The sequence below is a fragment of the Maylandia zebra genome, linkage group LG9 (assembly GCF_041146795.1).
Source record: "Maylandia zebra isolate NMK-2024a linkage group LG9, Mzebra_GT3a, whole genome shotgun sequence".
Classification (NCBI taxonomy): Eukaryota; Metazoa; Chordata; class Actinopteri; order Cichliformes; family Cichlidae; genus Maylandia; species Maylandia zebra.
In genome coordinates, this window is record NC_135175.1 from 19,535,680 (window position 1) to 19,562,317 (window position 26,638).

The 26,638-nt window shown below is 38.5% G+C and overlaps 1 protein-coding gene across 1 annotated transcript in view; it reads left to right on the forward strand.

Moving 5' to 3' along the window:
• stau2 (staufen double-stranded RNA binding protein 2) overlaps positions 1-26,638 on the forward strand; it is a 104,300-nt gene that overhangs the window by 16,483 nt on the left and 61,179 nt on the right. Inside the window, exons 6-10 of the mRNA XM_004546614.2 lie at positions 5,464-5,623; positions 11,139-11,246; positions 20,441-20,653; positions 20,756-20,893; positions 26,153-26,281. Of these exons, the coding sequence (XP_004546671.2) occupies positions 5,464-5,623; positions 11,139-11,246; positions 20,441-20,653; positions 20,756-20,893; positions 26,153-26,281 (748 nt within the window). The remainder of the gene's footprint in view (positions 1-5,463; positions 5,624-11,138; positions 11,247-20,440; positions 20,654-20,755; positions 20,894-26,152; positions 26,282-26,638) is intronic.

The window sequence follows — 26,638 nt, forward strand, 5'->3', positions numbered from 1 at the left end:
GTATTTTTCCTTTGTTAAAACAGAGCTTTTTTGATTTTCCTTATTTTCTGTCATGACTCTTATAATCATTAATGCTCAAGTTATAAAAATAACAACATCAATGAACGTGCAAGTAATCTTTGATCTTAAAAATGCTCTAATGTTGAGTTTCAGGAAGTTTTTTCGAACCCTTTCTCCCAGTGATGTCAGTGAGAGTAGAGAGGGCCCATTATGGTCGCCACATTGGTTGTTTTGTGAGCCAACTGTGACATCACCACAGCCCTGCCACCATTTATACAGCCACCGAGGGCGCTCCAGACTTGCCGCTGTGAGCACAGAGGCCCCACCCACCTCCCGTTGAAACCTTCTGTTTGAGAGGGGCATCCAGTCAGATGAAAGCTGGCTAATAAGGAAGGTGAAGGATATAAAAGAGCTGGTTTCAAATAGTGGATGAAGCGAGTGTCTTTGTAAAGATCCACTTTGAGTTAAATAAGGTTTATTTTGAACTGTGAGTGAAGCAAAGCTACATTATTAGAGTCTAAGAATTATTCTGGAAATGAGCGTAATAGATTTCTTTCAAATCTGTAAAGCCCATCTTTGCTCTCACAATAGCTTTAACTCATCATGTCAGAGATTCCACAAGTTGTTGTAAATATTCTTTCTGGTGAATACTGACTTGACAGCATCACTTCCTTTCTTCGGAGTCGTCAGCTGCATTTTCATGCTGTAAATCTTTTTTGTCTGCCATGTCCCAAAGGGCTTCTTTTGGATTCAGATTCTGGACTAAACTCATTGCCTTGTGAAATTTATGACACCGGTGTGAGGAAAACAGTTTTCCTTTCAAGCTGTAGTACAATTTAATATTAAAAGTAGTAATTTCAAGATGGTAAAGAAGTGAGAAGGTGATGCAACTTCTATTTAAACGCAAAACCATGATGATTGGTATTAAGGGGCTCATAATTTGCCACATAAATATTTCGCTCACCATTAATCACCACTTCCACCATCTTGTATTAATCTTATATTAATGTTTTGTTCTGCACTGTTTCCACTGAAAGTTATGAAGTGTACTTCCTATAAGAGGGCTGGGGGCATGGGGCGCACCAAATTAGGCTTTGTTAGTCAAACATGTTTGAAGAGAGTACGGGTCATCTTGTCTTAGCCGTCGCTCAACAGCTGATTTAGAGCTTTTATAGTAAAAAGACTTTTGTTAGAGAAAAAATACTCTAATGTGAAATGTGACCTATGACACCATACTGATACTGGCTAAAAATACTTTATCCCATGCAATACATGTTTTTTTAACCATAGTGTAGTGGTTAACACATTCAGTTAACACACAAAGGACTTGTGTCTCCTCCCTGCTTCAAGACGGGCCTAAATATTTATGCCAAATCACTAATATAGATCCATCTACTGTTGCGACCCCTTAGAAATAAGAGACCAGCCAAAGGAAGCTTTTTTAAAAGCATATTTTAAAGAACATGTGTGTTATATTTAAGACGCACAATCAAATGAACCCAGCAGCATAGATCTATGCCCAACTGTAAAAATGTTTTCAGAGCAACAGCTCAACACAGAATCAAATCTGCAAAAAAAACCAACAAATTCATCTTTCCACTGTAAATGCGTTCATTTATATGCAACATGCACTTTTATATAACAAACGATATTGTTGCGCTATATTTTCAAATAACTGAAGAACAGTTGAATGACATCATGATAGTGGAGTGTTTCTGAGGTCATGCTTACCTTTTTGTTTTTTCTCTTTCTGCCATCTCTATAAGTCCTTGAGCCATCTTGAATTACATTATTGATAATATTGATTTTTATTTATTTATTTATTTTTACTGACTGTGCAGAATTGATTTGATTAATTTGGATGATGGGTCTCGTATATTTAATGATGCCTAACTTGAAAAATGAAGGCAAGGAAAACTAGCTTTAAGTGTGATACATTTTTATTAAATTTCCTGTGGTAAAGGCTCTCTGACAGTGGTATTTTTCTCTGTGTGAGTGTGTGAACATATCGTTAGTGTAAGAATTTACAGATTTACAGGCAATGAAAACAAGTCTGTTACTGTGAATATAAATATACTGAGAAATAATAAAAATGTCAAGGTAGAGGCTGAGAAATCAGCTCATTTAGGAACATATATAACATATAACGATTTAGAGAGGAAATACTTTTCATGCAACTGAAAATGGTTTCCAGCTCAAATGTCACACTGTCATTTTTAGTGATAATTAATACGCCAAATGTCCAATTTCCCAGCAGGCCTGTGTGTGGCCTTGGAAGGAAAAAAACTAGAACCTTTGAGTGTATCTGTCTCTTTGTATGTTCAGACATAAGTCTTTGAATGATTAAGATGAAAAAGTAATATCACATGGCCAACATCAAAGAGAGCCGCAGGGAAGGTTGTGCCTTCAAAGTCAAATTCATTACTCACTGCTGAACATTGATGAGTTATCATTTGATTGAGCTGCAGCATTTGGTTTTTTTTTTCCCTTGAGTCATAACTAGATACGCACATGCACTCATCTGCGTCATCAGCCGACACAATTTTTGTTTTTTTAATAGTTTTTCTCTTCCTTTTGAGAATTTTCCAAACATTCCCTCAGATGTTCTGGTTCAATTTGCTCTCTGTAGCAGTAATAACAACAAAAATAATGATTGATAACACAGACCATGCTGGTTTAGCTGAGGTGTTTCTCTTTCGAGCACTAATGTGATTTTCCTGCCGTGTGTGTGTAATTTTTTCGGAGTGTATATGTGCTCGCCTGTGTTCTTGGCTTACTTGCTTGTGTGTAAGCCACTACTTTCCCACGTTGTGGAGTCGAGTCTCCCACAGGCATCCCTCCACGTCCCCCTCTCTCTCTTCTCCCTTTCTTTTCTTTCCCTTTCTTCTTCTCTCCTTCTCTCCTTCAGTCTCACTCCTCTCTCTCTTTCTTACCCCTCTTTCTGTTCTTCTCTGCACCTGTATTCAGTGCTTCAGCCCCAGCTGCTCCCGTCTCAGCTCTGCGCTTTTGGCTGGAGCCCATGTTGCACTTGGCATGTCCTCTGAGACCCTGGGGCCACACTTGACGTGTGAGGGCCAGACAGGCCCCCGCCCAGGGAAGGCCCCTGTGGCCAGAAGTTGAGAGCAGACGAATGAGAGGAGGCCTGTGGGCTGGAGAAAGACCTGCTGGAATTCTGGGAGTAATATGCTGACTCATTCTTAGGCCTGCTGAGCAAGACATTAAGAAAATTCAAGACAAAAAAGGGAAAAAAGGGAGGAGAATTTAAAAAAGAAGCAATGTGTAACTGTAACAGATATGTTATCTTTAATCATTTTGAAAAGAAATTCATGGGGAAAAGCTGTAATGCCAAGTGAGTCATGTTGTTACACAAAGAGGTTCATGATTGTGACATTTGTCAACAAACTCCAGGAACCTGTAACAGAAGTCTAACTTGTGAGTGTATAAAATGTTTTTAAACCCTAATCTGTGGCACAATCAGCCAAATATTTATACATTTTATCAAGTTTCATTGGTGAGTCGTGAAGTGTTGAAGTCAAAGTTATGCCTCTCCCACTCATTTCTTGTTAACTTGAACTAATCTCTCGGAAATGTTACCAAGATGGTTGCCAAATGGCTCGAATTTCTTCTAGGAGACCTTTGTGATGCTGTAAGTAATGAACGAATGTTTTTATTGAACACTGTAAAACAATTATCAGTGTTAATCTTAATGAAGTCTTCAAGTTAGATTTTATTGTTGGTTCTTAATTACATAGGCACTTGATGCAGTTTCCATCAGTTATGGTAAAATTGGAATTTCCAAAGTAATAACATCTTGGAACAAGGCAGGAGTCGATGAAGAATTTAAAAGTAAGAGCATGTTTGTCACTACGTCAAACACTTGGCCACAACTGTCCACAGTGAATTGTTTTTGACTAAGAAGGTACTTACGGTTACTCCCATGTTTCCCCAAGAGATCACCAACGTGGATGGATCCTAATATTTAATTTGGCACAGGTTTTGACGCCAGTTGCTCTTCCTCACCAAACCCAACCATTTATTCGAGCTACTGGCACTAGCACAGTAACTTTTTAAAAAATGTGTCTCCTCCCTATCTTAAACTGGGGAACTTTTGCAAGTAAGGTGAATTTTTAATGATGACACGGTGGAGCCACTGTAATTTTTGAGATTAAATCCCTGAAAAATATCTAATCCCCAAAAGGAACTGAAATAAAAATGAACTGAACTGAACTGAGGCCATGATCCCCATATTGTGAACCCCAACTCATATTGTGTATATGGTAAATTTCAGTATGTTGTTAGCATTGTGATGTTATCATTAGCTTAGTGCTCCACTGTTGGAAGCTGCTAGCATGGCAGCTCTTTGTGTTGTTGTACTGTACGACACTAGATAATAAATTAATGATAACATAAGGCCTTGATACCTTTTCATTTAATAACGTGCATGTGTGCAGTTTGTTGAGACAGAAACTGCAAAAGTTTCCATTGCACGCTGATTTTCCTGTCCAGCATCATCAAGCTTCTTGGGTTTCCCCAAATTCCCACACGCACCCAATCAGTTATTTGGACTATGACACCAAGTGGGATGTTGCTCTATAGAAATGTGAACACAGAAAAAAGGAAAGCTGTATATCTCTAAAGGCAGTTTCAGTTTTCTACAACCAGTCGTTGTACAAGACAAAGATGTCACTGTATTTACTTAGTATAGATATAAAAGGTTACGAAAAAATTAAATACAGTTTGGGAACCAGACTCGAGTCAAGACCCATTTCCATAAATCTTAACTGCTCCTATCCATTTGTGTCGACCACATATGGTGTCTGTATGTCCTCATGAGTATAAGTGTAAATTGGCAGAGAAGAAAGTGAACAGCGCGGCGGATATTAAAAAAAAACGTCTCTCTTCTCTTATTAGTTTTCCCACTATTTCTCTTTCCTTGTCCTCAGTCCAGCAGACGTTCTCAGCCCTTCTCCTACTGACCCGGGAGGGGGGTATCACACACGCAGACCTCTAAATCTGCTCAGTGACAGCTCAGTCCCACTCTGTCAGGACCCAAAGAAAGAGAGAATAATCTATGTTTGGGGCAAGAAGAAAGAAGAGAGGATATATGTCCCTGCGCTTTGTTTTGCATGCCTGAGCTGAGATTCAATAGCACTGCATTTTTCAAGTGGTTGGCCAACAGGCTATTGTGTAGTAATTGACCCTGATGAAGTAGTGGGCCTTTAATTTGGAAATGGTGTAAACGGTGAGAATTGATAACTTGGCTCATTATGTTAGAGCCAGTTCTTTCCCTAGCATCTGTTTTTAAAGCGGATGTAAACCTTCGCTTAAGGTTAAGGCGACATATTGATCGTTTAATGTCCTTTAATGTGCACTCCTGATCTGCCATATTTTGCACTACTAGTTTCGTGATACATCTTCTCTTCTTGCTAATGTTTTTTTGTGGGGTTTTTTTTTAAATTCCAGGTACCATTATCCTGTTCCTAAGATCTTCTATGTGCAGCTGTCTGTAGGGAGTCATGAGTTTATTGGTGAGGGACGCACTCGCCAAGCAGCCAGACACAACGCTGCCATGAAGGCCCTGCAAGCCCTCCGCAATGAACCCATCCCTGAGCGGCCACCACAGGTAAACACGCGGAAACACATAAAAACAGAAAGGTTACAATAACATTGCATATTTCCCAATGTTTAACCTGCACTTACTAAGTTCTACTGACTTCTGACTGAGTCTTATTGACTTACGGACAATTTTGGACAACCAAACTTGTGAATGTGATAACTTGAGAACAAGTTGATGGAAGATTTTTAATTCATTCCATAGATGCATCTACTGAAAGTCTCAGACAAGTTCCACTCTCAGTGACCTCGACCTCAAGGTCATAGGTCAGAGGTCATGTTTTCAGAAAATCTTCTGAATGTGATAACTCAAGAAGGAAGTCACCTAGGATTGGTAAATGGACTGGTTCTCATATAGGGCTCCTCTTCTCTGAGAATTCAGAGCGATTTTATGCAACTTGCCTCATTCACCCATTCATACAAGCACTTTTTTTCTACACTTTTCCTATGTAAGTGCTTTCGAACATTCACACACCGATGCACGCTCCGGATGCATCAGAGAACAACTTGGGGTTTGTATTTTACCCAAGAATATTTGAAAATCGATACTACTGGTGCATCGAATGGAAGGCTGATGGGTAGCATCTGAACATTCTGTGATTGTCTTACCTGGATGACCGAGCATGCATCAAGACAGTTGTACTGCCAGGTACACGCACAGAAAATCATGTTAACTGTTGACATCCAGAGTCCATCCAGGACCTCATAGATTTGAAACAGATTCAGAAATTCCTCTACAAATAGTGACGTAGTTCTCAGAGTTCATATTGAAATTGTTGAAAGCGACATTGAACTTTACTTTGATTTGGTTCAGAAGTAGGATTGACTAGAGTTCAATGACTGGACAGTAGTCCTGTTGGTCTCGTCACTTTTTCTGAGAAAGTGTTTTCATTATCCAGTGTACTTTCTTTACAGTCTTTATCCTTATTCTGGGGAGTGTACACACATGGAGTTGGCTCGTACTTATATTTGGGCATGTTGAAATACACTGAAAAAGAATTGAAACTAGTGGTGTTCAGTACCATGAGTTTCCTACTAAACCGATACCAAATAAAAGCCCTGGCTGCTATTCATGATATAAATCTGATACCTGTTCTGCACAACAAGTATCACTGTCAGTATCAACGTGACGGGTATTGCTTTCACCTAGTGTAGCAGGACCTACTACAAAGGCAGTTTTGAGTACTTTAGTGGGTCTTTGAATGACTCTCTGGAGGTCTGGATGGATTTTAACATATAGATTCACAAAACCTTGCAGCTTTGAGAATCCTCAAGTTATAAATATTTCTTCTGCATCAAAGTAATCCAGTGGTAGCTGTCAGTCCATCCGATTATAGACAACTTAAGGGGAACATTCGGTTAAACTGGCAAATGTAATTTTCTAAAATGTACACAAATACAACACAAATCAACAGAATTCAGCTTTGAGAGCTTTGTACATGCTTTCCAGCACCCACGAGCACACAGTCTTGGACATCTTATGGCTGCTTTCTAAGCTTTGGCAAAGCTAATAAACACTTAGATTGTTCCTCTGTTCTTTGGAGCCTCATCTGCAGCTTTCATCCTACCCACTGTTATAAACGCCTTCATTAATTAAAGGTGGAAGGATTTTTTCTTTATTTTGATTTGGTGTTGCTTAGAGGATGCCTCTAAATCATGTTTTGTAATATTTCTGCAGTTGCTAAGATGATTGCATATTCACCTTTCATCAGATTGAATCCAGATTCACCTCAGCTCTAATTACTCCAATGTATAATTTAAGCCCTGCAATCTCCATAGTTTTAGTTTGCACCTGGCACAGGGTTATTTTCTCTTCCCCTGTTTCTTTTTTCTTGTGCTTTTCTTTCTGCCTACTCCCAGTGTCATTGTACCTTTCCAGAGTTTCCCTCGGGCATAGCTGTTAACTGTTGTTATCATCTCCCACCGGAAATCAAATTACCCCATATCCTCACAGCCTGGCATCGCTGATGGTTATTCAAAACGCTTTGGCTCTTCTCACTTGCCTGCCTTGCTGTCTTGTGGCGTCGGCCTCCATAAATGAGCTCTTTGTTTGCTGCTGCTTCTGAGTCTTGATTTACAAATTGAGGAACATTCTGTCTACAGTATACGTCTTTCATTCTGTCTCTGCATGAGTCTGTGTGATCCTACATGTGTAAGTGGGCGCCCTCCGGCATAAAATGTTTCTTTTCACCACGGGCTGTCAAACCTTTATTTTGAGGAAGACCGCAGGTAAATATCAATGACACTGTAATTATACTGTTTATACACCAGTGGGGCAACAAGATATATTCCCGGGAATCATAAAACACCTGCAATTTTAATGATTAAATGCTTAAATGAATGACTATATCCCCACTAGTGAGTTTAGCTTTGAGCTAGCCTTCGTTTCTTTATACTGTGGTGGGAAATTGGGAAATAGGTGCAGTGACCTATTAGAACATGCAAACATGCAGGCCTGAACTCTCTTAGAAAAGCTATCTTGTCATTTCTTTAAAGGCACAGTAAGTAATTTTTTTAGTTTCTTAATAGAAAAAACAGATACTATACTCATAAATATATGTTACCATATAAGTTACCTCTTTCAAAAAAATGATGCATTCTCATAAACGTACTAGCCTCGAACCATGACAGAGACTCCACTGTGACTGTAGACCTCTCTCCTGACTCCCTCCATACATATTGACAGTGATGATAGGCCTGATGACTGTTCTTTTGTCCTCCACTTTATCAGTTTCCTCACATTTTTTTTAAGGAGATACTGCACAACATCCTGGAGTTGGGACAAGTGTTTGGTTAGAAGTTATTTGTTGGTGCAAAAAGACATGGGAAGAGGAAGTGTTTTTTGCATCAGGCTGCTCATAACAAATTGTTTCTTTGCTAAATTGTATGTTATGTGTAGATGCACATGCACTCATTCTTCCTTTGATTTAGGTACCAAATTAATTACACCTGAATGATCCATAGGTCAATGTTAAGCGTCTTAACAAACAAAATATTCTCTGAATAGGTCAGGTAAATTGTAAAAGCAGGTAATGTCCAAAGAAAAACTTTGAATTCGTCAAGACTGCTTTCAAAAATTACAAGAAAGCCTGGCTCCTTGAAACAAAGTTTAAAGAAATAATAGCTAGGGCAAGATTTTTGCACAGTTCTGTATATGCATGTTGCTCTGGGAAAAGTTAAAAGCTCAAGGTGCAAGCTCTGTGAAACAAACAAGCTTGCCTTTAATTTTACTGAATTTCATTTTCATCCTCTGGGAGCCCCTTCTTCCTATCCTTCGATGATCCCTTTTAAAATCAGTTGACCTAAATATAAAAATGAAATGTTTTCTTCTTTTCATTGACAATAGCTACTTCAAGGTGATTGTTAATATCTGAGAGTTCTGTATGGGTTCTTCTTATACTTATATTTATATACTATTATATAAATAGATGAATTGCTGGAATCAGAGTTAGCCCTCTATTTGTCTTTGTCACTGGAAGGTTGCCAGGTCTGCTTAGTCATTCTGGTTTGCACCCAAACTTATCGAGCAGCTTGTTAATGCAGCTTTGAGATTAATTTATGCTATTAATCAAATATATCAGTGAAACAGAAACATGTGATCATGATAAATATGAATCCAAATTAGAACTGAAATGAGAGCAGTGGGGAAAAAAATGAGATGTGCTCTGAGTCACTTTCAAGTTTCTCTCATGTCCGTGTCTATACAGGGCATTAAGCACATTAGATATGTATTGTATAGTATAGCAGTGCTTATTTATTAGTTAGCCATAGTTGTGACAAATAAAAAATAAATACCAAACAAATCATTGTCACCACCTTTTATTTTTTTAAACCTAACCAGCTCTCTAAGGTTCTCTTGAGGGAGTAAAACTGTGTCTTTAAAATGCTATTAATAATAATAATGGCATAAAAAAAGCATTAAATTGCCTTAAATTAAATTCTGATCCATTTTAAATGTTTTTTGTTTGTGTAGAGGGGGAATAAGTAGCATCATTGTGTGCTACTTATGCCCTCTCTACATATTTAGATCACGGGATGAGTGTCCATCCTTAAGGCCATGTTATTTTTTAACAGCCTTTACTCCAATCAGCAGCAAGTTAGCTTTGTTTTGTTTTCACATTAAATTTATTTCACATTTCTGTTCTGAAACTTAATTAATACTATGTAACAAAACTGTTGCTGTTTCAGCCTCAAGTTTAGTCCTCATTCTGTTTGAAAGGTCTAAAAAAGACTTTTTTACCTGCTTGCAGGTATAAACAATTTTTTACAGTTTACAAGTTCTTTCTCTTATCCCTGAGTTGAGTTCACACTGCTATGTCTCCAGTTGCTAGTCCCCGACCAATTGGCAAGTAGTTGCTGAAAGTTGCTGGCAATTGCTAGGCAGCAACAGCTGATTCATAAACCTGTGACCTTGTTTTTATGTTTATGATCAATATCACACTAATGTTACTGTGTGATTAATGCCAATCTAAGTGTCTTAGACCAAAATAGAATATGGCGTATATCTCAGCATAAGTTAGTCACACATGCCTCTTACCATCTGTATGTCTTTAACCCAGTGGGGTAGGTGCAGTAGGACTCCTTCCTGTGAATTTTAAGAGACCTCACAGTGTTAGTCATGTGCCATCAGGTCATGTACTGAGGCAGGAAAAGGAAAGGAGTCCAAAGGGAAAGACTGCAGTCATTCAGAGTTAATCAGACAAAAAGTGAGACGGCTACATTCATCAACAGATAGCACCAAAAAACCCCTTGTTGTGTGCCTGGTGACGTGATATCTGTGTTGCAAACTAGGTTTTATCATCAGCAGAGGATACTGTGATGACAAATTGAAAGATTTCAATTCAAACATTAATGGGAACGAATTTAAGAATTACTGTAAGTTGCTCTTATCACTAGCTTCGTAATTTCAACCGTAAGTTCAACCCAGAGCCGTCATATGTTAAGTCCAGAATTGCTTCATAGGTTAATTAGTTTTTGCTTTTGTGGGAGACAGAAAATAGTTTTAATTTTTAACGGTGAAATGTCATCGAGCCTGTCTCTTAGATATAAATGTGTGATTCTCCCCGTGAGCGCTGATCCTTTGATCTTAAGCTTTTCTTGTTCTCTAGTTTGTTTTAAGGAGGACACAGTTTACGATGTTCACAAATTATAACTGATAATTTAAGCTGGAACAGTTTTTCACTATAAAAATTTCAAATTTAATAGAAAATCAATTTAAGAGGCCTTCCAGTGCAGACAGAGGACCACCAGTCGTGTCCATGTAACCAAGTTTTTAATTCCATATCAGATAAGGATTGTCTCCAGAATACAGACAAGCTTCTCGTTGTGGCAGGTTGGCCGACGTCCACACTGCTGGTGTGCAGTTCAGTATTGTCCATGTTTGATGACATGTCAAACATTGAGTCACTGTTCATTGGAAATTGTGAAAATAAAAAATAAAAAATTCGTTATCATTTTACCATTGTATCAAATGACAGACCTTTGTTAAACATTTCCCTCTTTCGAATCTTGTATTTGTTTTCCAGAATCCAGAGGAAAAGGGGGAGACGGAGGAAGGCGCTGATGCCAGTAAATCAGAGATCAGCCTGGTCTATGAAATTGCCCTCAAGAGGAACTTGTCTGTTAATTTTGAGGTGAGAACGATATGAGAAATACCCACAAGGATATGTTCGTGCAATGTTATTATTATTGGTACCAAGGGGAATTGCAAGTTATGATCTTCCTTGAAGTAATTTCAGAAGGAATGCAGAATGAAGATAAACTGTGCAGTGAGATGATGTGTAAATAGTTGTGGTGTCCGGGGTTTATGTAATGTCAAAATGTGGGAAGTGTTTCTAAAATTGTTTTCATCAGTAGCCGTGTGAAAAGATAACATGCTGGAATTTGAAGGAGTCACGGTGGGAATCCTTCATTAATAATGCATTTTTTTATTATTATAAGGACGGACGTTTCCTTTACTTATGCGTCAGTGAGCTCTGTTATCTTAGTGAGACACATTACATATGAGAGTGTGTTTCAGTGCGGTTATGGAATTGATTAAGCATGTGGGAATGGATTCAGTGGTGTGGTGTTGTGACTGGTGACTCAGCTTAGCTGGTGCTAATCGAGTACAAACCCCTAAAAGACACTTTACTTTATTAAATCACATTTCAATCTAGACACCCATCCCTGCCCAGAAGGCAAAACGGTTATACAGCACAAGACTGCAGAGCTTTGTTCCATTATTTGAGTGCTGTGCTCTCTGAGTAGGCTTTATTTGTACAAACTTACTGTTAAATTTAACTATGATGACAAAATCACACCATTCAAAACTCTGCCTCTTAACTCGTTTGTTTTATGCTTAACTAACTTAAATTCGGTTCCTGAGTCAAGCTCATTGTACTGACTTTACATTGTATCTGATTGTTAATAGACTCATTTAATAAGGCTTTAAAACCAGGCTTATTTATGAATGAACTTTACTTACTAGCATCATCTGCTAAACCAAGCTTCAATATGTTATCAGAATTCTGCCTTTTGCCATTAAAACAGGGATTACATGTGTTTCTGAAAACCTGAGTAAAGGCACTTGGTAATTCTGTGCATTTGGCTCACTTTTGGTTTTACAGTTAAGGATGTGTAATCATTGTATTCAGGGATTTTCGTTTTTGTGAAGTACATTGTCTGTCATGTCTAATGCCACCTCAGGATGGGCTTTCTTGGCATACAATAGTTTCTGTTTCTTAATCACGGCTGCTTCTGGGAAAAGCTTTTTGCATCAGCTGGTAAAACCCGACATCCAAAACTTAAAACATTGTTCCCCTCACATGGTCCACTGGATATGACCAGGATTAAGTTCCTTACTAGCTTTGCCCGACAAGATTCCTTTGGATTCTACAGGGAATCCTACCACATCTTTTCTGACCATTAGAGTCACAACACAACTTTTTTTTTTTAGTCCATGAAATCTAGTGTGTCCTTGTATGACCCTCTGGTTCAGTGCTCCTTGGCTTTCACCATATCTCAGCTGACTCGTCCAATATTCTCTCCCTCATCGCTCCCCACTTCTTCTTCTGCACTCAGCAAGGTGCCAAAAACAAGAGAGGCTCAGTTTACAATGTGTGCCCCCTCCCTTCCTCCACAGAGTTCCTCCCTTCCACCTCTCTTACATCAGTCCCAAAATTACAGAGGGCAGTTCCTCACATACACTAGGGGATGTGAAGATGGGCTGAGAGGAAATGAACTGTAAGGAGAGGAAGGGAGGTAAAATCTTCTCACTGTGTTTACTTTGCTTGTTAATAAGAGTTTACACAACAGTGGAAAAATTATCTGCGAAGCTATCCAATCCTCCCTTTTTCCTTCCACCTTTCAACTTCTTTGTTAACAAAATGTATTTACTCACTAGGGTATGGAATGGCTACCCTGTGAGTCCTACCTTGCGTTTAACCAGAGGAATTACACTTACCTTCCTGGAATTGCTATTAATAATTTCATCCAGCTAAGTCTGGATTGACATGATTCATTATCTGTTATGTCTTTGTCACTGGCAGCAGTCATTTCACTTTCATTTTCAGTCCCTCCAAACTGGAGGCTGAGAGCAGCAGTTTTTAAAAGAAGAACATAGCCACATTCCTCCGAGCGGTCTCTCCTCTGCTCACTGTCAGTCTGGAGACAGACTGTTCATTACTGCTGTCTGATGAGCAGTAAATCAGTAAATATTCTCCATGTGCTTTCTCTCACAACACTTATTCTCTTTCACCATCTCCCTACATTTCTGTCAACTGTTCATTTTCTTTGACTATTTCACAAGTTACGAGTTGTGTGCGCTTTTTGACAGCAGCGTTTAGCTTGGTTTGTTTGGTCTACCCTCTACTGTAAAAGGATATCATTATTTAAATCAGGGATCAGGTTCATTTTTTTTTCTGCGCTACATCAAGCAAATGTTGAAGTGTCAGATGGCAACAAACAGTAATCAACAAATTATTTATTTTTAAATAAATGAATAATAAATAATTGGAAAAGTATGTGATTACATATAACAAGGCATTTGAATCAAGCGGCAACCTCTAGGGATTAAACATTAATGCAGAAATACAAAACTTTTCAGTCCCTCCAGTGGCCTCCTGATAGCTACCCCCCACCCCTCCCATCACAGACTCCCATTTGTCTTTGGTAATTCAATGTTGAACGTCTTTGTTTTATTTTCAGCCATGAAAATAAAACAAAGACAAATGGCCACACACATTTAAAAAAGAAGAAGAAAAAAATACTTTAAAAAGGGGAAATCAAAGAAATAAGTAAATGAAGGGAAAAAAGAAACATCCGTCCATCAATTTTCTTAACTGCTTATCCAGTTGCTGGAGCTGCCATTTGGCGATGAATGGAAAGAGGACTGAAAAGAAAACCCGGATACAGTTAATCGAGTTGAATCACTTTACAATAGAGTTACCTTCTATTTGTGTCACTTACATGTGAGAATTAAATTATCCTGAAGCACTTGAACCCCATTTTCCTTATAAAAAGACAATCATATTCTCACTAGTTTACATTTTTCGGTAACACACTGATGAAGTGTCACTAAGTAAAAGGATAAACTACTAATGAAATTGTGAATGTAACCCAATTATTTAAGAATTACACAATAAGATATCACACTCAGTACTTTGTTTGAGAAACAAAAATAGAGAGCACTTTTTGATGGATCTCCCCTCATTAAGAAGTAATTTGTTAAACTTCCGCTAAATTAAACGATTGTTCCACTGACAAGTTGACTTGAACCGGCAATTTTCTTCAGAGTAGTCACTGGTGGCAAGACTGTTAGCGTTTGATCTGTTAAGATTGACGGCAGTCTTTCTAGACGTGGAACTCCATAAACCAACATACTAGATAATAATTAAAGATAAAACTAAAGAAAAATTACAAGCACAGAGATTGAAATCTATCCTCTCCCTCTCCTTGCATAACATACATTTCTCTTTCCCTCATAGCTTTCATTTCTCTTGAGCAGATTCACTTTAATCCCCACTCTTAGATGCAGTATGTTCTCGCTCTGCCAGTATGCTGTGGTTGGAGATCAAGTGTGAATTACTAAATTACTTGTTTTTATGGATTTCATTTTGCGCACTTAGTCCATTAAATTCCAACTAAGTTGACAAAGTTTAGCTTTATGTCTTTCCTCTTTACTGAATCTTCTTTGATGCACACCCTCGTCTAACACACATAGATGCGTCCCACATAAAACAGTAATGGTCATCTCTCATGTGAATGCCTTTCACAGAAACCATGTTTTCACATCAGCTCATCCCTGCCCTTACTGTTGCATGAAATTACCCGTGAGTCACTGTTAGCGAGTGTCTGCTTTCCCATCCCTCTGCAGCGATGAGGGTCGTTGCCACCCTGAGAGCCAGTTGGCTCATTTAATCCCCCCGTCAGGCAATATCAAACAGATGTCAGCATCAAAGAGGAACCAATCTATAAATCACGGCTTGTGTGTTGGATCGGAGGCTCCTTTTCCAAGGAGGACACAAGAGAAGAGGGTCCGCGCCAAGAACCACCCATCTTACAAGAATCAGCTTCCCTCAGGGCTTGTCCATCCACCACTCATCACAAAAGAGCCTTTCTTCCCTTTACCAGTCCCTACTATTGTCCTACCCTGCTCCCATAGCCTCCTCTTCTAGAGTACCTGAGTTCTCGCATGCTCAAATCCTCAGACTGCTCAGGGTATTAATGTCTCCACGCGGAGCTGGAGACATGATTGAATAAGAACAAATAAAGAGACAAGAATAGATGGGATTTTTAAAAAAAATTCAACATTGAATTACCAAAGGTTTCCTGTATACAATCTGATCCTTGTCATTAGGTGGCAGACGGGTGTGTTTGTCTATTTGTTTGCATGTATGTGTGTCTGACTGTGCGTGTAAATGAATGGAAGTGCTGAAATCCCATCGGTGTGGCGCAGATCCCGTGTCATCTGCCAGGAGACTGACTGCAGCTTGTCTGCCGCCATCGTGTGCCAAGAGTAGGTGACATTGAATGCGTAGATATATACACATTGTCTCATACTTTTTGTTGACTTGCCATATGTCCATGTAGGCCACATTTGATCTCGTTCTTCCCATTGGTGACTTTATGTTTTCAATTTAAACAGCACAGATGAATTATAAGCAAGTGGAACACTTCTGGAGGGCTCATGCTCCGGTATTTGTGTGAGTCTGTCACTCTGAAAAACCCACAAAAACACTTTCCTGAATGACAAAGAGGATGAATGTAGTTACAGAACATTGACTTTTCTCTGTTAATTAATGTAACTGCTGTACACATTCAAAACAAGAAATAGTAGATTTCTCACCAAGAGTTAGATGTAAAGATCAATGCCCCTGTAAGATGTGTAAATGCTAAATGGACTAGTTCTATCTGCTTTTTCTACTGCTCTACCTCCTGAGCTACAGTCATCCCCAAAAAAGAGTGAAACATTTAACTTGGCTCTGTCCAATAGTGACAAATTCTGCCTGCCAAAACCAGCTCATTAATTAATTGATGTCATACCTAATTTAATCAGTATGAAAACCAAAATATTGTCTCTTTCTTTTAAGTTTTCTGTTTATGGAGATTATGTGCCAGAACATTTCTTGACTGAGTCTCTGCTTATTCACTAAATGTTAAAGACTTGATGTTCGGTGTGATTAACAAGGAGACACAGAAGGTTTGAGTGACAATAGAACTGAGAAGAGGTTAAAAGGTTTCCTGTCTTGCACATCTGATTATTTGTTACAACAGCATCAAAGACTTGTCTTTTACATATAGGTCCTTAGGTATTTGTAAAAATATGCTAAAGGTGAATTGACAGTCACCTTGTTTAATCATGTCATACTAACCAGATAAAAAGTCATTATTGAACTTGCATTTGGTAACTGTTAAAGATAAACCTTCAATAATAAAACTCTACGAGTGACAAGTCCCCAATCTGGTACTTCTGAAAAACAAGCACTGACCATCTTGGCAACACCCAAAGATCTGAAAGACTGCAGAAGACAACTTAAGGAGATGATTGCAGAATATTTTCAGTGTTTATGAAAACCCCTTGATCGCATCTAGCCAAGTTAAGAACACTGTTGAGGAGGCAAGCTTATCGTTGTCAAAGTGGATTTCTCACCCCAACCGGTCGCAGCAGATGGCCGCCCCTCCCTGAGCCTGGTTCTGCCGGAGGTTTCTTCCTGTTAAAAGGGAGTTTTTCCTTCCCACTGTTGCCAAAGTGCTTGCTCATAGGGGGTCATATGATTGTTGGGTTTTTTTCTCTGTATCTATGAAGCACCTTGAGGCGACTTATGTTGTGATTTGGCGCTATATAAATAAAATTGAATTGAATTGGATGAGTAAATAAATGGATAATGGCCCCAGAGTTTCTCAGGGCAAAGAAATAGGATATTCCTGAATTGACCGAGTCAGCCACCGGATGTCAACCCAAGATTTATATTTAATTTGTATTTAATACTTTAATACCTGATTTATATTTAATACTTTTTATTTATTAAATGCAAAACTGAAGACAAAGAGACCCACAAACAAGACACACGTGAAGATGGCTACAATAAAGGCCTAGCAGACCGTTGCAAAAGAGGAAACAGCATTAGGTGATGTCAAAGGGCTCCAGACTTCAGACGTTAAGTCATAGATTTTACAGTAATTTAGGGCTTTTAATGGTGTCGTTGAACTTCTCTCTTTCTAAGGTAAAGTGACTGTAGAGCATGCAGTACATCTTTTATTACTTTAAAAATATGAATTGGGTGCACAAGTTTATTTATTTATTTCGGATTTTCTGTAATCCACACAGGGTCAGAAGTAGACATACATAGTCAGATATGTACCCGCCCCCAGTAAGTTTTGGTTAAATGTCACTTAGCAAGTTGGACCTTGACTAGATACTTTTAGTAACCATCAACAAGCTTCTGGCATAGTTCTGTCTGGACATTTGACGACTCTTCTTGGCAGAATTGGCAGAGTTCATTTAAATTGGTTTAGTTTCCTGGCACGTGCCCTGCTTTGAAGCATAGTCCACAAACTTTCAAAAGGGTTGAGGTCGAGGCTGGAACGCCGTTAGAGAAGCTCAATTTTAGCCATCTTTATCCATTCCAAAACCAGTTTTGATGTGGGTTTGGGATCGTTGCAGGAACAGCTATCTAGTTAATTTGATTTGAGGTGAAGTTGAAGAATTTGAGGTTGTCCTTTTCTTGATTATTCCATCCACTTTTTTGCAATATACCAATACAAGTGGCAACAAAACAGCCCTGGAGCATGATGGTTCCACTACCATTCTTGCCAGCTGGTACATTGTTCTTAAATTTTGAAAGCGTCCCCTTTACTCCTCCAAACATCCTCTTGTCATTGTGGTCAAATCTACTGCCATCATAGCTCAGTCTTTGTCTCGTCTGACTATAAAACCTTTCATCCAGACCTTTGCAAAGTGGTGACACATCTGAATAACTTGTATTTATGTATTTTTTTTTTTTTTTTTTTAAATTTATGATGATCTTGGAATCTGCAGTTGTTTAGAAAATGGCTCCCAACTTGTATAAATCTCCAGTTCTCAGAACTACTGAGTTGCCTGGACTTTCCCATTGTTCTAAGTATTGGTCAATCTAATGAGTGCTGTACAACAACTTCTTTTTATGCGGAAAGAAGAAAAGCTACCAGTTGTAGTCAATCATGATCACAAACAGTAAGTTAGTAGGGCTTAGCCTTGTTAAAAGATTTAATAAGTGGATTTGTATTTTTACTCGGTTGTATATCGCATTTGTATTCTATTTTTATCCTATTGTATATACTATTTTATTTTATTCTACTCTAGTCTGTACAGTTTTGCACAGTATCTTATTCTTATTGTATTCCTGTGTTCTCTAATTTTTGGTATATAACTTTGCACTGTCCACTTTCTGCTGTGACAAAACAAATTTCCCACGTGTGGGACTAATAAAGATTATCTTATCTCATCTTATCTTATTTAAGTGAGTGTATGCATATGTTTATGTTTATTAGAGAAATAACTTTAGCAACCAATTCTTCTTTTTTAATGTCATTAAAGATGTGTGCTGTACAATCATTCCATCCTAGAAAAAGAACTTTTTCGATAAGGCCAGAATTACTGTGACATTCACATCCAGGATCAGTATATGTGAAGTTCTGTATAAAAATGAATAAAAATGGCTGTAATTCCTTTATGCAGTACTTTTGTTAAGTCTCCTGAAGTAAGGCTGAAAGTCAGTCACATGTTGATTGTTTGATTCAAAATCTATTGCAAAAATGTTATTATCTAGATATTTATGGCCCTAAATACACATTTCACTGTTAATCCATTTCTATTTCCTCAAAGTGACATAATCTTAGCTGAGTGCGGCCGGTGATGTGCGACGTCATCGTCAGCACTATGCCTTAAAAAACTAAATCTGACTCGGGATGCTTCCAGTCCCACTGAATGTTGTAACATACAAGAAGCTGCCATGTTACATTTCCCTTTTCTGGTGATGAGCAAGACCAGAGTTAGATCCCTTGGGTGGGAGTAAGTTTGCCTGATGTCTTGGACAGCTAGTGCTTCAAGGCTTCACTACAGCGCACATGCTAACCTACTGTATACTTGAATTCCTTGTGCAGGACTGCCCACAGGCTGACAGGTTAACAGTGATGGGAAACATGGGGGCCAGTGTATCCTCTGTTAAGAAAATGTTGGAGTCAGTTGAGTAGGAAGAGAAAAGAAGTGATCATGTATGTGATAAAAGGTGTTAGTTGCATTAAAACTATGCGTGTCTGCTCTGAGTTTTCTGTTTTACTTGTGGCCATAGTTGTATGTGTGGTATCTGTCTAAACATTCACTAACTGATTTCTATTTGTTTAGTTTTCATGCACAGGACTTGCCTTGTCACTTGAGTTTAATTGAACTAAAATCTTTGTTTTTTTGGGTGTCGTGTAGATTGAAGAGGGGGTATGGACACATTATCCTTTGTTTCCCCAAAGGTCTGGTATTAGTCTGTGTTGATGTGTGAAGTATTTGAGGAATGCTCTAGGTTCTGCTTATCAGTTTAATCTGTTTTATCGGTCACTGAGTTCAAATCAACTGTTGCTAGATTGCATCTGATTACTACAATTTGTGCTGTCTGCACCGCAAATTAAGCTCAAAAGAAGAAAATCAGGAGAGAGCGTGGGAGGGGGCTGAAAAAATCCAAAGCAGCACACAGCTGCTGCAGCAAAAAAACCAAAAAAAGCAAGGAAAGCAAGGGAGAAAGCCATCGAGCTAGGAACCGATCCACGTTCACCGAACATGTAGAGCTGGACTCAGTAAGTGTGTGAAACTTAATTCTTCCTCCAGCATGTTTTCCTATATAAGAACCCCACCTGCTACACACACATCCACACACTCGCACACTGTGGTTGGACTTGAAGTAGATGTGATTGCAGAAGCATGACCTAACGCCAGCCGGTGTTTGTTTTAGGTCTCCCAGGTGACCAGAGGCTAGAGGAAGGAAACTGAGCCTTCATCACTAGAGACTGTCATCTAGGAACATGTTACTTTTCATATGTGTGTTTGTGCGTCAGTGTTGTTCAGTTTGGAGTGTTTTGTATATGGATAACACACCCACATGTGGGTGGGTAGCAGTGTGTGACCATTGAGAGCAGATGTTTTGGACCACCTGGTGTAGTTGCTCACAGAGAGCTCTGCACACACTCCTTTATACATATTCCACACAGGAGAAAAAACCCACACATATATAAATTCAGATTTTGTACTATCATTTTTATTTAATTTCTCTTTTATGAAAAAAAACCCCTCCCATCTGTGTTTCTCCAAAAACCTTTCCAGGTGTTGAAGGAGAGTGGGCCCCCACACATGAAAAGCTTCCTGACCCGTGTCACCGTGGGGGAGTTCTCTGCCGAGGGTGAGGGCAACAGCAAGAAGCTGTCCAAGAAACGTGCCGCTCTGTCCATCCTGCAGGACCTGAAGAAGCTTCCCTCCATACCCACTGTGGAAAAACCCAAGACACACTACAAGAAACGAACCAAGACCATCCTCAAGGTACTTTAATAAAGTGAACCAACACACACACACAGGGATGCATGGCAGAATAAATGATTATGGTTATTACAAGAGATCATCACTGGCTTTTTTTCCTTGTAGACAGGACCAGATTATGGACAGGGCATGAACCCGATCAGCCGTCTAGCCCAGATCCAGCAGGCCAAAAAGGAGAAGGAGCCCGAGTACCTGCTGCTCTCAGAGAGAGGGATGCCCCGACGTCGGGAGTTCATCATGCAGGTACATTCCTGGTCACAGAATATGCTACTACAAGAAAAGACATTCCCAACTATATGATGTCCTGCAAATACTAGACCACTTTCTCATATTAAAGTAGGAATTAACAGCAGACCATACACAAAGAACACATTGTACTCATCAAACCCACCTTGTCTCAGTCAACTAAGTCCACTTTCCAATTTGCGCTTCTGAATGTTAGATGTTTAGCAAATTAGGCTTTTATTTTTAATGATGTCACTGTTACTAATAAACTGGATTTTATCCTTCTAACAAAACCCTGGCTTGATAAGAGTGATTGAACAGCTGATTGAAATATCGACGACTAATTGTAGTTTTGAATGCTGCATGCGTGCGAGCAGGAGGTGGTGTGATCGTTGTATAGAATCATTTTTAGCTGCAAATTTTTGCCATTTGACAGTTAACTGAGTTTTGAATATAATCAGTTTATTGGCGTGTTTTTGGATGATATTACTGACCCACATATACAAATGTTTTAGACTTTGCTATCTCTGATTATTATTGCATATTTTCAGAAGTATTTCATTCACCTGCCAAAACAAAAAGGAAAGTAAAAAGTACACATTACCAGTACTGTTGTCATGTGATGAAATGATGGACAATTATCGATTGAGAACCTTGGAGAAATAGTGAAAACGTAAAGATGGCTGAAAGAACCTGCTGTAGATCTGAGAGAAATCATAGAAAAGTCAACTATAAATTGACTTTAAAATCTTTAAGAACTAAAAGAAATACACAAAATGGAAATATTTGTTGTTGCTCCAAAAAGAGACAGAGACAGAAAATATATTCATACTTATAATCTCTTTCTCTCAAACACAGTGAGCAAGTCAGGAACTGTGGCATAATTTTGGGCAGTGATCTCAATTTGACAATTATTTTATTAAAGTCACCAGGACTGCTCTTATCTCAAACTAAGACATTGCCCCCTGCGTTCATATCAAACAGGATAGAGTAGTCTAACGCTTTATTTACGGGATTATCTAAATCATCAGTAGGACGTCTTCAGCTTGTCCACATTGTAGCAGCCTTACACGTATGTAAGTAACGTCATTGGTTGCCAGTTCAATACAAGATTACCTTTAAAATTCTTCTGTTAGTTCATAAATCTCTCAGTGGTTTGACCCTTCAGTGCATCTCTGACTTGCTCAGTGTCTATAACCCAGTTACAGCTCTCTGGTCATCAGGTACCGATCTTTCAACTACTCTCAGTTAGATCTGAGTGTGCTGAGGGTGCTTTCAGTTACTTCTTTGGAAGAAACTGCCCGCTGACCTGACGTCAATTCCATTTGTGTCCGCATTCAAAAACAAGTTAAAACCTTTTTATTCTCACAGACGTACACTTAATAACTGTGTGTGCCTCAAGGTATCATAGTCCTACATAGCTAGGTCTTTATTGTTGTGTTATTTTACCGTTTTTTTAAGCACATTGAGTTTACTTGTAATGAAATGTGCTGTGTAAATAAATAAATTGCCGTTGCTAATGTGGCCTGCTAAGTAGTCCTAAAAAGGGTTATATATGCTGTAAAAGACAAGGAGCTTAGCTCATATCTGCTGAATCTCAGGCTACTACATACACGGAGGATGGCTATATGTGGGTAATGAACGTGGGTGTGAGGTTTCTTAGGTTTCCACAGGGATTATGATCCCTAACTGTGTTAGCATGACAAGCTCCCCTTTGTTCAAACAAGGTCGTTTTTGAACAGCCTGCTAATGTGCAGAAAAGAAATCTATTCCCCTCCTGCACCACTGACCAGCTTTGTTCTTTTAAGTGTGGAACCTACTTCCAGTTTTGCAGTATTTATTATTTACTATGTCAAAGAACAGGAAAAAATGTTGTTGGTTAATGTTTAGTCACCAGAAGACATGTAAATAATTTAATGCATTTGGTGCAAACATGGTTATTTTGTCAGGAACATGTGGTAGAATAACTGAACATTAAAGTCTGTTTTCATTTACTGCATTTCAACGTTGGATTAAAATGATTTCGGCCTCCTCATGTTTCCTTTCACCGTTTTCTCTTCTCCTCTTTGTCTCTCATGCTCGGCATTCCTTTGTGAAACATTCTGTTTAGCATTTATTATGTTTATAGATGCAGTTAAAGCTTAGAATAGATGAACATCCATCTTTACAGCCGTTTCCATCACTGGAGCAGCCAACTTTTTTTTATGCTATTACATTTCAAGTTGTCGGTGGCACGAAGTCTGTTTTCTGTACCACAGGATGATACTGGAATTAAGGAGCTAGTATTCATAAAATGTCATGTTCCTCTGTCAGCTGCAACCTTTAGTTACGGGTGGTTTGGTGTTTATTATTAGTCCAGTAAACAGAGTAGGATCTTTGTATGAGGAAATCTCATCAGATACCACAGTTATCTCTTTCAGAGTTGTTTAGCCTATTTGAGGTCATGCATGAAAAACCACAGGAGAAAAAAATAATCTGTGTCTGCAAGTTGAAATTAAGTTTATTAACTGAAGCCAAGTTGAAATTGGCTTCAGTTAATAAACTGTGCACTTTAAACTTGGAATTTGCCCTCTTTAATTTACCTGCCCTACTTTTACAAGTTAAAGCTAAACTACTGTTTCTGCCAAATGTGTTTCTTTAATTACCCACGTGTTAAAATTAATTTGCAATTAAGATTGAAGGACAATCTTGAGAAATGCTTTGTTGATTTTAAAAGAACTTGTCAGGTAAATGCCGATGACATTTATGTAAATCAGATCATTACATGATTTTGAAAATGTTTTATTAAGCTCTAACAAATCAGTCAAGCTCATTGTGTAAAGTAGGGAATCCATACAGTGCTATAGTTCAATAACTATTAAATTATGAACTCAATAAATATTCACAACACAGTGATTCTGCAGTATACAGTCTTTAGCAGTACGCTGCAATAGTTTTATAACAGAAGAAGAGAAAATTGAATCTTTGTGTATTATTGCTCCTCACTTTTAATTAATCGATTCAATGAATTAGCTCTTTGATTTGCTTTCCCCTGCTAACCGTGTTGTCTGGTACTTTCCCTCTGAGTTTCTTCCTAACTTCATCTCTTGAGAAATTGTACCAGCCAGTTTACAGTTGGTTTAGAGTTTTAATAAGAATATTGATATTTGGCATCAGTGTGTATTGAAAGTATTTCACATGAGGAAGTGATTAGTTATGTTGCTGCTTTGATATTCTGTCCCACCCTTCATGTGAAAAAAAAAACAAAAAAACGTCTTTAGATGTTGGACTTAGTGTGCTGCTTGTAATTCACTTATGTTTCAGCAGAGATGACAAAAAGCTGTGTTTTAAATTTTTCTGTGACAGCCACACCTTCACATACTTTGTATCTCCAAAACATTTCTAAATTTTTTCAGGTACAACAATATTAATGAATCACTGATTAGCGTGTGAAACATTCATATGTATCGTAAACAGCAAACCAAAAAAAGAAATGCTCAGAATACAGGTAAAGAAAATGAAATACCAAATGAAAAGGCGATTGCTGAGTGTCATATACAGTTCTTGGTACTGTTCCATGGATACCGGGGAATCTAGATTTCTTTTTTCCATTGAACCAAGTTTCTCATCTTGGAGTGACCAATCTGGTTGCTCCTTGTGCGTGACCTTTTTTTTCTTTTTCTTTTAGTCTTTTAGTGCTTTATTTTATTTTTTATGTATCAATTCGGATTTCCAAACTGTTTTTTTTTTTCTTTTTAAAAAGAAATTGAGCCACAATGAGTTTCTTGGGTAGAGATATTTTAGCCCTTTTAACCTCATATTTTAACCTCAATTATTTCAGCCTGAGCTAGTGTCTTCAGTTGGACTTTCACCATGTGCAGGATTCTCTCATACATCTCTTTCTCTACGTCACCTGGCATCAAACATCTTTCTTTATATAAAGAAATTAGCTAATGGCAGTGAATTTGTTAGTAATTTTGTTTACGTGATTGTTTTTTGCACAGGGTAAGAATGTTTCCATGAAAATACTCATGAATGAGCCTCATTGATCCAGAGAGCTTGTGGTTTGTTCTTTGCAAACCTAAGCCATGCGGTCATGTTCTTTTTAGAGAGAAGAGGCTTTCTCCTCGCAGCCCTTCCAAACAAACCACACTTGTTCAGTCTTTTTCTAATCGTGCTGTCATGAACTTTAAAATTCAACATGCTAACTGAGGCCTTTTTTTGTTTGATTGTTTATTCGTTTGTTTGGTTTTTTGCAAATTCTTTGACCATATCTTGGGGTGGATTTTCTGGGACATATACTCCTGGAAAGATTGTGGCATTGTACTAACCCACACCGCTTCACACCGTAAAATTGCTAAACGTGTGCATTTGTTATTTATGCTCGCCATTTTAACAGCAGTCTGTCTTTTTCTCTTCCTATTCATCTTTCCCTGGCTGCCTCTCCCAGTCAAACTCTCCCACTTAGTCTCTCGTTCCATAATCCTTTTCTTTCATGTGAAGAACAGAGCTTCTCTTAGCATCAGGCGGTAATTCAGCCTCAAACCTATTCTCCATGCCTCTTTGATGCACACATTAGTCCCCGTGAGTGTGTGTGTTCTTTTGTGCAGTCCACTCCATCTTCTAAAATTTCCACATTGTTTCCTTTGGTAGGCAGCAGGGCTCAAATGAGTCTCTGTTTTCGTATCGTTTGTCTGAAGCCATCACTTCAGAAAGGGCTCCACCTTTTTGTCAAACGCTTTCTGAGGAGCTGATCATCGTTTAAATTTTGATAAAAGAGTGATTGTGTTTGTTTAGTGATTGGGGAATTTATTGAGGCCTTCCTTCCTTCTCCTTCTGTTGTGACCTTCGTGATGTATTCAGATGAGTACTTAGCGAGCATGTCAGACCACTTTGACTGAGTGCGCTGAGGCCTGGCAGTTCACAGGCTTTGGCTCCCAGAATGTTATTTGTACAGTGTAATTGTCTGTTTGGATAACATAACGACGTCTGATATTCTCTTGGAAATTTCTGCTTACATTCTGTAAAGACAGATTTAATGTTTTGGGATTACTGAAAAACAAACACTTCACTCAGATTCTTTTTGTGCAATGTGCACTGCAAGGCTGCCTCAGCTCTGAAAAAGAGAGAAAAGAAACTTTTTAAAAAAAAACTAAGGAACAGTTAGTCATTATCACAACAGGATGCATCAGCAAAACCAGAATGTTCAGTTGTGAATCAGCAAATATTGCTAGTGTCTTTATCTCACTTGTGTGTACTGGTTTCTTTATATGCGTGTTTTCCTCCATTCCCATACAGGTGAAGGTGAATAATGAGGTTGCCACGGGAACAGGGCCCAACAAGAAGGTTGCCAAGCGGAATGCAGCTGAGGCTATGCTGCTACAGCTGGGATACAAGGCCTCCACAGTCCCTCAGAACCCGGCTGAGGTAAAAACGCCTTCGCCAGCTTGTATATTTCATATCTGTTTTATATACAAGCCTCCCACTTTGCTGCACAACTGTTTATTTATCTTACTTCCTGACTGGTAGTAGTTGTATATTGTTGAATGTTATTTGAAGTTTTAAAAGATTCTACATAATGGGGGGGAGGAATAAATCACACAATTAATTATACAGAAGGTTTTGTTCACAGCCGATTTAGAAATGTAAACTTTCCCAGCACTGGTTTCTTATACTGCATCTATAAATTATCTCATTTGTTTCATAATGATATGAATATATCAATATGATCCACAGATTACATTTGGTTCCGATTTCTTGTAGCTACTAAAGTGAAAACATGTT